At 45.7% G+C, this 13,855-nt stretch overlaps 1 protein-coding gene across 1 annotated transcript; it reads left to right on the top strand.

Moving 5' to 3' along the window:
• The first annotated feature begins 4,169 nt into the window (after positions 1-4,169).
• On the top strand, positions 4,170-4,974 carry LOC123824279 (ubiquitin-conjugating enzyme E2-17 kDa-like). The gene is made up of 2 exons (XM_045847390.1): positions 4,170-4,259; positions 4,495-4,974. Exons 1-2 carry the CDS (start codon positions 4,170-4,172, stop codon positions 4,972-4,974), a joined length of 570 nt encoding a protein of 189 aa, XP_045703346.1.
• Positions 4,975-13,855: the final 8,881 nt, after the last annotated feature.

Genomic DNA, 13,855 nt, shown 5'->3' with positions numbered 1-13,855 from the left:
CAGTTTCAAATGAACCTATTGCCAGACAGTCTCCTAAATGGCAACATGATAAATTCCCAGAATAAAATCTGAGAAATGTGTAGTGTTTTTAAGGAATTTAAAGCACATGATCAATGGAAATTTTCAAAGGTATTTTTTTCTTCATCTGGCTCATTGGACCTGTCACGCCTTTATTAAATGAGGTCTGCCATGATCTGGTAATTTAAGAGTGTGTTTTTTTTTTCCCGGAAATGTTTGGGGAGGGGGTAGGGAAGTTCCATTTCAGGAGACAAAAGAGTAGCAGCTGCTTAGTTTCTCTGTAATACTGTGTGGGTCACAGTACGCCTGCTGTTTCTCATTTAACTAAATGGAGAAACTGAAGTAAACTGCTAATCATTCTCTAATAACGGGGATAGTAATTTGATACTACAGAAAATAGAAAAAAATCTTTCCTTCATCTGGTTCCAATAACCCAAAAGTGTGCTCTAGGGGAAAGATGGTTGGCACAAGGTAAATTGTACCTTGATTAAAGCCCGCACCTTAGCTGTGACTGTTGGCCTAACATATACTCACCCACTCTATTTCACTTCAGCATTTGAAGATAAGTATATATACATAGATTGCTAGTCCTTCATGAGACCCACATCACAGCAATACATTAATTTACTAAGAATTCCCCCAACAAGAAGGAGCAAAAATAAAAGTCAGTTTGCTGCAACAGCCATTATTAAAGAATTATCATTTCCACATAACTGAAGAATGGGACAAAGAATATCTTTCGAAGACGATAAGGTAGCAAGATGATTTAAACATACACTAGCTCCTTAATTTGCTAGAAAGAATTGCGCTCTCGGTCAATTTTAAAATGGTAAGAAGCAATTTCTGCTTCTATCTATTCCTTACAGGTTGCCGAATGCACCATTTTTTCCCCACTAAATTCCACTCTCTCCCTTTCTCAAGAAGTACAGCTTCAGGCCTGGCCAGGTACCTCAGTTGGTTGGAGTGTTGAGATACGCGAAGGTTGCGGGTTCCATCCCCGGTCAAGGCACATACCGGAATCAACCAATGAATGAAATGAATGAATGCATAAGTAAGTGGGATAAATCAATCTCTCTCTCTCTCTCTCTCAATTTAATAAATAAAAAAATTAAATTTAGCTCCAGATTGAATCTTTGAAGATTCTTCAAAAAAATAAATTCATCAAAATGTTCAGAAAAGTTGTGATAAGCAATACGTTATGTCAAACACAGTTACAGCACTTTGACCTGCCATGGAGGATTTGTCAAAGGAGCAGTAACACAACATATTCCCACTATATAGCTCCTTCTTTTTATTGTGTGTAATACCTGGTATCACATAATGTTTCTAGCCCCAATTTTCAGTTAGGTGAAAAAACGAGAGTGAATGAGAATGATCACCTCTCTGGATGCATGGTAGTGTGTGCATTATGCCACTGGCCGTTTCAGGAATGCCTGCGCTCATCTGGGAAATGCTGAGTCCCTCGCACAGAGCAGACAGGCCAACCCGTCGCCAAAAAGCTGTCCAACTGGTTATGCCAATGAACACGTGTACAGGCAAAGCCAACAGAGTATAATACATGCTATACGATAGGTGCACAGATGATCACGTGAACCCAAATAGAGTTAGGCTGAGTTTCCCCTGCGGACTGCTAAATCGGACAGCCCTGACTCTGGAATTCACTCTGCAGGTGGAGACGTTGGGAAGCCCGTGATAGGGACTGATTTGTGCCTCAGCGAGGTCACCCTACATGGCAGTGCTGAGGGGGGACTTGAGGGGGTAACGCGAGCAGTGCATGCACTCACTCAAATCTAGTACTGTAGTTTTGTGACAACTCATCCTACCCTGATTTCGAGCCTCCGAACCGGGGACGGAGAGCAGATGGGGGAAGTCTTTTCCACAGGCTCCGGTCATGGAAAGGGCGGGGGGTCACCACCATCCTCTTCTCCCAAAGAGAATGGACACGGGATGACATGTCCTGACACCCAACCCAATCCAAAAGGTCGGTGTTTGTGGCATTCGGTCTCACGAAATAAGTTTCGGGTCTCATCCCTGAGAAAAAAGAGAATTTCAGAAGCTTACCTCCACATTGTGCAATGTTGTCTATGCTCCCTATGGAAAGAACTGGCCCTGGTTTTCTTTCCTGATTTTCGTACAAATGTTCTGTTACTCTAGATGAGGATTTTAAAATTTGACACTCACCGCAGTAACAAGGGTAGTTTCACTGTTCACAAGCCTACGCATCGGTCCTTGTTTGCTGCGGTATAACACGAGAGATTGGGACACGTTTCTTTCCATGAATGAGCATTTTATGGTCCGCTACTGCAGGGCCCATTCTGCCATCTACGTAGCCCCCCTTTCAAGTCCTGGCAGGCCGTGACCTGCCTCCCCAAATGGGCTGACCAGCGGTGTTAGCTAACTAGCCTGACAGCAGGCAATTTCCATCCTTGAAGGATGCCCAGTGTATTGTAAGTGAAACTGTGGCCTGCTTGCTCTAATGCGATTTCCTGCCAGAATTTAAGAGGGCCTTATTAAATTATTGCTTACTTCCTGAAAAACATTGGTACGGGGGTACAGCCCAAGCTTTGTCGCTGGTGCTTGTTTGGCTTTCCATTGCCACGCGTGCAAGCCGGCGAGGAGGGCTGCATGTTTAACGAGCACCTTTACGGGGCGTCCTCGTGAGTGGAAGACGTGGTTCTGCAGCGGCGCTCGTTATGGAGGCCCCTTCCTGCCCCCCTGATTGTCCTTATGAAGGAACACACCCGCCGTGCCCAGATGTCCTCGGGGTGACTGGTGTCCTTCCCCCTTCCTCCTGCTTCTCTTGTCCGTCACTGAGAACTGAAAGGGGTTCCAGCTGCAGACCGGCCCTTGGAAGGCTTCCATTCTGCACAGACAGTAACCTTAGCACCCGGGGAGGAGCAGTCCCGGTAGAAGGCGGGGGAGCACGGCACGGCTGTCACGTGGACTGAGGGTGGACACGCGGGAGGTGGTCTGTCTCGGGAAGCACACGGGCCGCGTCAGGGCGTGCAGCGTGGGGACGTGGGAAGCTCACTCCCCAGGGCCTCTGAGTCCGTACAAAGGGAGGGAGGGCCAGCTCAGGAGCGAGAAGGGCAGGAGAGAGGTCAGCAGGAAGCCAGGGGGGAAGTTGTTCAGGGAGGTGAGTCTGGGTGGGTGAGGGGTGCAGGAATTCAGGGAGCCAACGGTTCCTCTACATTGGGGTGACTCTCAGCAGGGGGAGGGCCTGAGACCCAACTAACCAGGGCAGGGCGCCCGCGGTGGGCCAGCCAGGGAGCCTGGGCTCCTTCCATCCTCAGCCTTCTTCACCCTCCCCTGACCTCTCCCCCTACCTCCCCATCCTGCCCCTCCTTGGTCCCCCCCCCATTCCCCTTGGTGGTCCCACCCACTCTCCACCCTCTCCATTTCCCTGCATTCCCCGGGCCCTCCCACGCTGCACCCCCCATTCCCCTCCATGGACCCTCCCGCAATGCACCCCCCATTCCCCTCCATGGACCCTCCCACGCTCCACCCCCCATTCCCCTCCATGGACCCTCCCACGCTCCACCCCCCATTCCCCTCCATGGACCCTCCCGCAATGCACCCCCCATTCCCCTCCATGGTCTCTACCGCCCTCCACCCCCTCCCACTAACCTCCATGGACTCTCCTGTCTCCGCCCTCCCGTTCCTCTCTCCCCATTCCCCGCCTTGGTCCTTCCCACCCTTCCCCCACCCCCCTGCATGGACTGTCCCACCCTTCTGCCTTCCACCCGCCATTCCCCTCCATGGTCTCTACCATCCTCCACACCCCCTTCCACTCCCTTCCATGGACCTTCCTGCTGTTCCAGAGCCCTGCATTCCCTTCCATGGCCCCTCCTGCCTTCCATCCTTCTACTCTCCTCCCCCCATTCCCCTCCATGGTCTCTCCCTCCCTCCACCCCCTTTCATTTAGTCCTCTGACCTCCCCTGGCCCCGCCCTCCACTGACTTGCTGGCGTCACGAGGGCCGCTGGTGACGTCACAGAGCAGATCCCCTCCTGTCTCCAGGCACCCAGTGCGCGCGGCAGGGCCAACGGCAGAGGCAGGCGGGCCGGCAGGAGCAGTTGGTCCTGGGGCGAGGTGGCGGTGTGTGCCGGCAGCGCAGCCTCAGGGCTGAGGCTCTGAGTGGCAGACCCAGCGATGGAGGAGGAAGAGATGGAGGAGCCAGGGATGGAGGAGCCAGGGATGGAGGAGGCAGACATGGAGGTGCCAGGGACCAGCGGGACACAGGTGAGCAGGAGCCCCTCAGGTCCAGCCGAGTCCCCAACTCTGCCTTCCTCCCCCCTCCTCCCCACCGGCCCCGTCCCCCGACAGCCCCTCACACCCCACAGCCCGGCTCCAGCCTTCTTACCCACCCACCGACCTGGGGGGTGGCTGCCCCTCTAACCCCGGCCCCCGTAAGCCACGCCCACCCTAACCCATGGGCCCCCACCCCCACCCATGGTTTCCCCCTTGTCTCTATCAGGATGCCCGGACACGGCCCGTTCCCGTGGACACGTCCACGGCTGTAAAGCGCCTAAAGAAGGAACTGACGGACATCACTAAGGACCCCCCTCTCACATGCTCTGCGGGGCCAGTGGGAAATGACATTTTCACATGGAGGGGGATCATCATGGGTCCCCCCAACAGCCCCTATGAGGGAGGGGTCTTCTCCCTAAACATACACTTTCCATGCGAGTACCCCTTTCACCCTCCGTGGGTTTACTTCACCACCCGGATATACCACCCCAATATCGACAGAAGAGGACATATCCATTTAGATATTCTTAAGTCCCAATGGTCTCCCACACTGACTACATCCAAAGTATTATTGTCCATCAGCTCCATGCTCTGCAACCCTAACCTTGATAATGCCTTAATTCCATCTATTGCCAGAATGTATTTAAAGAACAGGGACAAATATAATACTATGGCACAAGCTTGGACAAGAAAATATGCCATGTGAGTGAGAAGTAAACAGTAAACTACCACTTTAATAAAACACTTGTCCGTTGAATGGGCTGTCTTTTGACTGCTTTCTGGGAGGCGTCGTTTCCCCATGTTCCTGGGCACACGGTGAACACCTGCCACATGAGGGTGTGTGGAGGGCGTGGGGAGGCAGGGGGCGGGGCCAGGTTGGGGGATGGGGAGGTGTGGGGGTTGCACACCTGCCACATGAGGGTGTGTGGAGGGGGTAGAGGGAGGCACGGGGGTGGGGCCAGGTTGGGGGATGCCTGAGTGGGAGGAGAGAGGCCAGTTCTCATGAGCATTTCACTGAAGGCCGTCTTTCCTGCTTCGGGATGGGGAAGCAAGCACAAGGGGGTGGTGGGCTTAGGATGAGTCCTTTACAACTGACAACGGGGGGGAAAAACTGGATGAAGGTTGGAAACCTCATTAGGCATCTGTTTTATTCTGAAGAGCCTGTGTCTTCAGGTGTGTTGCTTTTTCCAAGAATGAAGAGTAACCCATACCGTCTACTTTGAGGCCTACATTGAACCGGACAAACATTAAGTGGATGAGGAGTAACAGAAACAATGTGTTTTGTCCCAGAATTGTCCAGCCCCCACCCTTCCATGCCCACCTTTTGGACCAGACTGTCTCCCTCCACACTCTGAGTTGCACCCCACTTCTCAGGACAGGCCTATTTACAATAGCTAGTGTGTACAAGCCCCCCAGGTGCCCATCAGTAGATGAGTGGATAAAACAACTGTAGCACATGTCCACAATGGAATAGTACGTGCCTATAAAAAAAAAAAAGGCAGAAAATCTTACCCTTTGGGACAGCGTGGACGGACCTGGAGAGCATTATGCCAAGTGACATAAGCCAGGCAGTCAAAGACAAATACCATATGCTTTCACTCCTATGTGGGATGGAATGAACACACTGAACTAACAAATTAGAAACAGACTCGTAGTAAAAAGACTGGCAGCTGTCAGAGGGGAGGAGGTTTGGGAGGTAGAAGAGAGTAAAGGGGGGATAAATGGTGATGGAAGGAGACCTGACTTGGGGCGGTGAACACACAATATGCAGATGATGTGTTCTAGAACTGCACACTTGACACCTGTATACATGTATTAACCAGTGTCACCCCAAAACATTCAAGCTCTTATCAGTGCAGTATTCCTAACCCCTTCCAATCTGGTGCTGCCTGATTCAAATCCAGTTTTGCTCAAATAAACTCTTAAAATTAAAAAAATAAATAATATGTAAAATATTTTAAAAATAAAGGAAAGCTTTCAGATGAAAAAACACTGCATCAAGAAAACATGTATAAATAATATATTACACTAACCTTTCCCCTCTGCTCCCGAAGTCTGCCTAGCTCTAAATCTCTTTCAGTACAGCGAAGGAAAAACATTCTTACTCTAGTGTGGAAATCCCTGCTTAGTCTGGACCCTGACTATAAGCACTAAATGTTTGTGAAGCTTCATTTACACAGTTAATGCATAATAAATGTCTACACAGCCTCCGTTGCCTGAGACAATAAACATTTATGAACCTTAGGAATGTGTGGGGCTTGGCTGAATTAGGCTGAGCGTGGCATTGACTGGCAGTGCGTCCTTCCAGGCCTGCAGTCAGCTGTTGGTAGTGTCTGCAACTGTGCTGATTTGGGCCGAGCTTGTTCACATGTCTGGGCATCAGCTGGATGTCGGTCAACTAAGCGTGGCCTTGGATAAACTGACTGTGATGGCCAGCAGTTGTGCCATTTGGCTCCAACCTTCCATCCATTTACACCAGGCAAGTTTTCATGGCAATTGTGGAAGAGGAGAAGTGAGCAAGATAAATTTTGCAAGTGTTTTTTTCAATCTGGGGTTACATCCGATAAGCCAGCATCCTACTGGCATGCCATGTGGTAATGCCCAGAGTCAGAGCGAAAGGATACTACAGTGTTATTTGGCAAGGGACATGGGTACAGTGCACAGGAAAACTGGAACCAATATTTCAATAAATCTACCAGAGAGTTCATTGTCCTCAGTAAAACAGGAAAAAGAAAAAATACAACTCAGTGTGTTCTATGATTTGCATGAAATAATGTGATATGAACACACTACTAATTATTTATTTTGTAATACAATGACAATGAAACCATATCATGTGTACAAAAAAAACAGACATCCTTGACTGGACTTCCAGCCAAGATGGAGGCTTAAGTAGATATGCTTCACCTCCTTGCACAACCAAAAGAAGGATAACAACCAATCTAAAAAAAACCAAAAAAACAAAAACCAGAACTGCCAGAAAATCACACTGTATGGAAGTCCGACAACCAGTGAGTTAAAGAAGAAACATTCATCCAGACTTGTAGGAGGAACAGATGTGGGAAGCAGGGGCAGAGAACACATGTGGCAATGTGACAGCTGGTGGACCGAACAGTTCCACATTCGCATGCAGATAAAAACCAGGAAGAACAACTGGGAAGTGACCAATCCCAGCCCAGGACAGACTGCTCAACCCAGGGTTCCAGTACCAGGTAAATAAAGTCTCAGAACCTCTGGCTGTAAAAATCTATGGGAGATGCGGCAGCAGAGGAAACTGCCGTTCTCTCAGGTGTGTCTGTTGGAGGGGCCCACGGAGTTCTAGAATGTACATAAGCTCACCCACCAAAGGATCAGCACCAGGGCAGCACCTGGGAGGGCACCATTCACTTGTGGGAAGAGGGGGAAGTGACTGAAAGCGGGGCAAGAGCTGAGCAAGCAGCATTGTCCCCTTTCTGACACCCCCCTCACATACAGTGCCACAAGTGGCTATGCAGTTGCACCAAACGAACATTGAAAGCTCTGCCCTTACAACATAACAGCTGAGCTTACAAACTGAGGAGATGAGGAAATACGGCCCAAATGAAAGAACAGATCAAAACTCCAGAAAAAGAACTAAGCAACAAGGAGATAGGAAGCTTATCAGGTGCAGAATTCAAAATACTGGTAATCAGGATGCTCAGAAAAATGACTGAGTACAAGCAAAATAAAGGAAGAAGTGAAGGCTATACAAAGAGAAATAAAGAAAAGTATACGGGGAACCAACTGTGAACAGAAGGAAGCCAGGACTCAAGTCAACATTTTGGAACAAAAGAAAAAAACAACAACTTTCAACTGGAATAGAAAGAAGAAACAAGAATTCAAAAAAAAAAAAAAATGAGGGGAGGCTTAGGAACCTCTGGGACAATTTTAAATGTTCCAAAATCCAAATCATAGGGGAGCCAGAAAGAGAAGAGGAAGAGCAAAAAACAAAAATTTATTTGAAAAAATAATGAAAGAAAACTTCCCCAATTTGGCAAAGGAAATAAACATACAAGTCTAGGAAGCTCAGACAATCCCAGACAAGTTGGACCCATCAAGACACATCATAGTTAAAATGCCAAAGGTTAAAGATAAAGAGAGAATCTTAAAAGCAGCAAGAAAAAAGAAGAGAGTTACCTATAAAGGAGATCCCTTAAGACTGTCAGCTGATTTCTCAAAAGAAATCTTTGAGGCAAGAAGTATTCAAAGTGATGAAAAGCAAGGACCTACATCCAAGATACTCTAACAAGCAAAGCTATCATTTAGAATGGAAGGACAGATAAAGTACCTCCCAGATAAGGTCAAGTTAAAGGAGTTCATCATCACCAAGCCCTTATTATATGAAATGTTAAAGGGTCTTATCTAAGAAAATAAAGATTAAGACTATGAACAGTAAAATGACAACAAATTCACAACTATCAACAACTGAACCTAAAAAAAATAAATAAAAACCAACTAAGCAAACAACTAGAACAGGAACAGAATCACAGAAATGGAGATCACATGGAGAGTTATCAGCAGTGAGGGGGAGGAGGGAGAATGGGGGGAAAGGTACAGGGAATTAAGAAGCATAATTGGTAGGTACAAAATAGACAGGGGGAGGTTAAGAATAGTATAGGAAATGGAGAAGCCAAAGAACTTAAATGCACGACCCACAGACAGGAACTAAGGTGGGAAGGGATTACTGGAGGTAATGGGGGTACTGGGCAGAGGGGGGTTAAGGGGGAAAAGTGGGACAACTGTGATAGCATAATTAATAAAATATACTTGAGAAGAAGGAAAGATTAGCCTTAGCTGCCATGAAGAATTCTGACATTATTTTGGATTGGTAAGAGTCACTCTTTTTTTTTTAAAGATTTTATTTATTTATTTATTTTTAGAGAGGGAAGGGAGGGAGAAAGACAGAGAGAGAGAAACATCCATGTGTGGTTGCTGGGGGTCGTGGCCTGCAACCAAGGGCATGTGCCCTGACTGGGAATCGAACCTGTGACCCTTTGGTTCGCAGCCCGTGCTCAATCCACTGAGCTATGCCAGCCAGGGCTAAGAACCACTCTTATCAGAGGGGGGAAAAGGAGTGATTTGGCTAAAGAAACTAGTCTTTTGCATACATTAGCTCACTTGAAATTCAAATAAGCCTGTCAGGTAAGTATCATTGCTTAAGATCATACAATAGTAAGTAAAGGGTGAGAATAGTATTCTGATTCCAGAATTCATGCATTTTCTAACACACAAAAATGCCTACAATGAAGAAATATTTTATAAGGAGAAGATAAATTATTTTGGGGCAATACAAGTGGGATTGCACCCACCAGGTATATAGTACCTGCCATAGAAGCATTGTAGACATGTAAGAAAAAGAACATGCTTTTCCTATCCCTTATTAGTGCACATATTTTTGTACATGTCATGTACTAATAAATATTAAACATTTATTCAGACCTTCGGGCATTATTTCAAGCGCAGTGCATGGATTCATGTATTGAATTCTCACAGCATCATTTTGAGGTGTATGCTGTTATTATTGTTCTCTTCTTACAGGTAATGCAACTAAGGCACATCTCATAGGTACAGTATCAGGTTCAAACCCATCCATGCTGGTTCCATCCCTAATACATGACACTGCCTGATGGAAGGTACATGTCTCTATGGCTCTGGAACTACCTACATTCTCTCCTGCCTCAAGTTCCGGTCTGTGAAAGAGTCATGCTTCTCTGAGTGATGTAACTGGAAGTGATGCTTTTTTATTGTTGCTTTGTTAACTTTTTTGAACATTACAAACCAAAAAAATGATCATGTAACGTGGACATTTTACATTTCAACATCCTTATAGTGCATATTAAGCATGCAATAAAGGCACTTCTAAGAGAGCTGATTCTCTGGTATGAGGTGGAAAACATTCTACACTAACTACTGTTGTTTTGGGTATGTTTTTAATTAGTGCTTCCTTCATTCACAAAAGCCTACTGAGGAGGCTGATAGGAGAATATCTCGCAAAGCACAAAGCTGATTTAGCTGTCATTTCATAATTAATATAATTATTGGGAACTAATTAGGTGCTAATGAATATGGGCGTCCTACCAAAAGCTCTTCCCTGATAAATGTATACATCAGATATTCTACTGTGCACATTAGGGATCCATACCAACTCTGTGAGATGCATGTGGGCGTGGATGTCCGCACGTTCCCGACCTCTCTCCCCTTTACTGGCATTGGTCTGCAGCTGCAGTTGTATTTTCTAAAGCAAAATGATGTTTCACTTCTGCTTTTAGCTGTTGTCTTTTCCATTTAAACGATTGTCAGTGAAGATTATTAGCTTTCTGGAAACGGTGTCTTTTCTACGGCTGCAGCACTCACTGCCAGGACAACCGCTTGCTCGCGTGTGTGCGCACGCCTGTGGTCTTTCCCCAACCCTTGACCGTTCCTTTAATGGCTGTTCAACGAATAAAATTGACGTCAGTTGTTATGGAACTGGTTTTTGTGTTTTATAGTCTGCCTCTAACCGTGTTGTTATTGCTTGTTTTGAGAGTAGAGGTGGGTGTGGAACATGCTCTGCTAAGCTCAGGAACAGAAATGAAGTTAAAAATATTAAAGGCCAAGCCCTGGCTGGCGTAGCTCAGTGGATTGAGTGCGGGCTGGGAACCAAAGTGTCGCAGGTTCGATTCCCAGCCAGGGTACATGCCTGGGTTGCAGGCCATAACCCCCAGCAACCGCACATGGATGTTTCTCTCTCTCTCTATCTCCCTCCCGTCCCTCTCTAAAAATAAATAAATAAAATCTTAAAAAATAATAATAATAAAATCATTTAAAAAATATTAAAGGCCAATTTCAGGTTTGTCTGGGACTTGCTTGGTGGCTTTGAAAAAGTTAAGTAACCTTACCATCTTTTAGGGTCTTGGACACAGCATGCTTTTTTCCCCTCCATCTGAAGTACGGCTCAGTCTCTTCCCATGCCAAGAGGAAATTGAGAATTGATGAGAATAGGCATTATGGCAATATCTGCGTGGTGGAGAGCTGACGTGCTGCACACTGATTGCTTTGGACTCATTTGGTTCTCACGCCGGCTCAACATACAGGCAGAACAGGGATTGTGAGTCCTATGTTGTTGTGGGGAAAACTCAGGTGAAAGGCAGCTGAGTGGCTATACATGAGGGAAAGAGTACATGAACTGGGTCTCTTTATCCCTCGTACCTTCCATGTTTTTCTTCTCAGATAGGACACTAAGACTAAACCTCTACGATATTCCATTGTGGGTTCAAGTACTGCTGATTGAAGAAGCCACAAGTAAAATATAATTTTTCTTGCTATCAAATTTTCAAACAGTGAAAAGAATTCCTGAGGTCTGGGGAAGGTGTGAAGGAAGACACACATATATTGCTGGTGGGTTTCCAAATAAACACAGCTGTTTTTGAGAACATAGGACCAATGTGTATCAAGAGCCGTTCAAATGTGTATACACTTAATTATAGCAGTGCAAGTGTGTGTTTGTATGATCTTGTCGTATATACGTAATCTTGTCGGTGGTTGTGCCATCCTAGTGGGATTATAAAGTTGTGAGTGATCTTTGTTCATTTTCATGCTCTATATTTTACAACAAATATAAACACATATTACATGGTAATGGTTAAAACAAAAAATACTTAAGTATTCTCAAATTCTGAAAGGGCCGATTTTTGCTGCAATGGAACTTCATTTTTGTGTGTGTCTTTATTATCTAAATAATAAGCTGTACAAAGTTTTAATTACCAAACATTGCACCTCATCCTTAAGAGATCTTTGTCATTTCCATGCAGTTTGTTGCTAGAAGTAGAGAGAATACATTGCTCCAAACAGAAGACGTAAAAATGCACGCCTACCCATACTGTTACGTAGTGTGTCTGGGTGCTGTCGTCTTGAACGTGTTGATAAAGTCGGGATTCTCTTACACAAAACACACGCCGGTTTCTTGTTCCTGAATACCTTAGATAATTTTTGTTTTCTGTCAATGCTAAATGCTTAGAATTCAATGTCAGTTTATAATTTGCATCTGCTAGATGGCATTTTAAAAATGGGTTTTGAAACTACTTGGCAGACTTTCAAATGAACATGGAGAAAAGATTCCTAATCACCTCCTTTGCCTATGGGCACCACCACCTCTGGTCTCACTGGGTCATGTGATCACAAATGTGCTTATCCCCCAAATGTGCAATTTTCTTGACTATTTTGTTAATTAAACCCATAAAAATGAACAATTAAAAGAAAAAGTAAACAATGTTTGAAGAATTGCTTGTTCAACATAACCGAGCCACCTAAACTATCGCTGGTCATGAGACAGGAGAGGAAGAAGCCAGGAAAATCCAGGGCAGGTGGAATGGGGAAACAGAGATAAGAAAGTTTAACCAGGCCAGTCAGGCTGAGCAACTCCCAGCCGGCGGGTGCAGCTCAATACCTTACCTCCCTGAAACCAGGGCACTTGAGAGCCAATGCTGTACACCTCTCCTCCAGGACCAGAGAATAAATAGCTTACGTCAATCACCCTGGTCGGAAAAATAGAGAACAGAGACCCAATGAGCGCTGCCTGTGCCAGCCACACCCAAGGACAGATGAAGTCAGAGGGCAGAAAACAGAAACCCCATTAGAGCCATAGAACGTAGAACAGGAATTATAGAAAGCATGTATTCTAGCTCTTCATAGCTTTTTTTATTTTATGGTCTTTGTAATGACCCCCGTAAAAATAAAGTTCTTTAAAGGTAGGTACCATTTTGATGATGTTGGAAGTTGTAACAAAGAAACGTGTAAAAATATTTGTACTTTTATTTTGACTCATTATCTCCTATTTTCTCTTTACCCAGTTTATCGTCTCTGGTGTACCTTCTTCACCCAGCTCTTGACCAAAACCCCTACATTTGCCAGTCTTTATTACCTACCTTCTTCTCAAACTTGATCACAGCCACAGCAATTCTTTCTCTAAAAAAGATTTTATTTATTTATTTATTTATGTATTTATTTTTAGACAGAGGGGAATGGAGGCAGAAAGAGAGGGAGAGAAACATCAATGTGTGGTTGCCTCTCCCTCACCCCCACCTGGAGACCTGGCCCACAACCCAGGCTTGTGCCCTGACTGGGGATTAAACCAGTGACCCTTTGGTTCGCAGGCCAGCACTCAGCCCACTGAGCCACACTAGCTGGGGTGCAACTCTTTAATATTGTAGCCATATATCCAGTAAGAGAAAAAGGCGTCACTTTACAAACATAGAAATTCATTCAGAATAGTGGTTGAACTGTTGTAGTATAACATACGCACTGTAACCTGATTTTTCAGAGTCTGCATCTAAGTTTGATGCTAAAACTTTCAGTCTGTAAAATATAAGCCGGCTGCATGAAGAGGTTTACAGATGGCCTTATATTGCCTAAGTACTTGCAGACTTCCAGGATGTAACTTGAGCCCTGACCTGCCATGATTCGGTTGGTTGGGCATCGTCCTGCATGGAAGAAAGGTTGCTGGTGACCATTCTGATTCCCAGGTAGGGCACGTGCCTGGGTGTTGGATGCCCAAACAAAGGATGTCCTCTCTCACATCAAAGTTTTTCTCC

Source organism: Phyllostomus hastatus, unplaced genomic scaffold, assembly GCF_019186645.2.
Source record: "Phyllostomus hastatus isolate PE091 unplaced genomic scaffold, TTU_PhHast_1.1 phas_contig_551, whole genome shotgun sequence".
Lineage (NCBI taxonomy): Eukaryota > Metazoa > Chordata > Mammalia > Chiroptera > Phyllostomidae > Phyllostomus > Phyllostomus hastatus.
The sequence above is the reverse complement of the archived record's forward strand: the minus strand, read 5'-3'. Positions and strand labels throughout refer to the sequence as shown.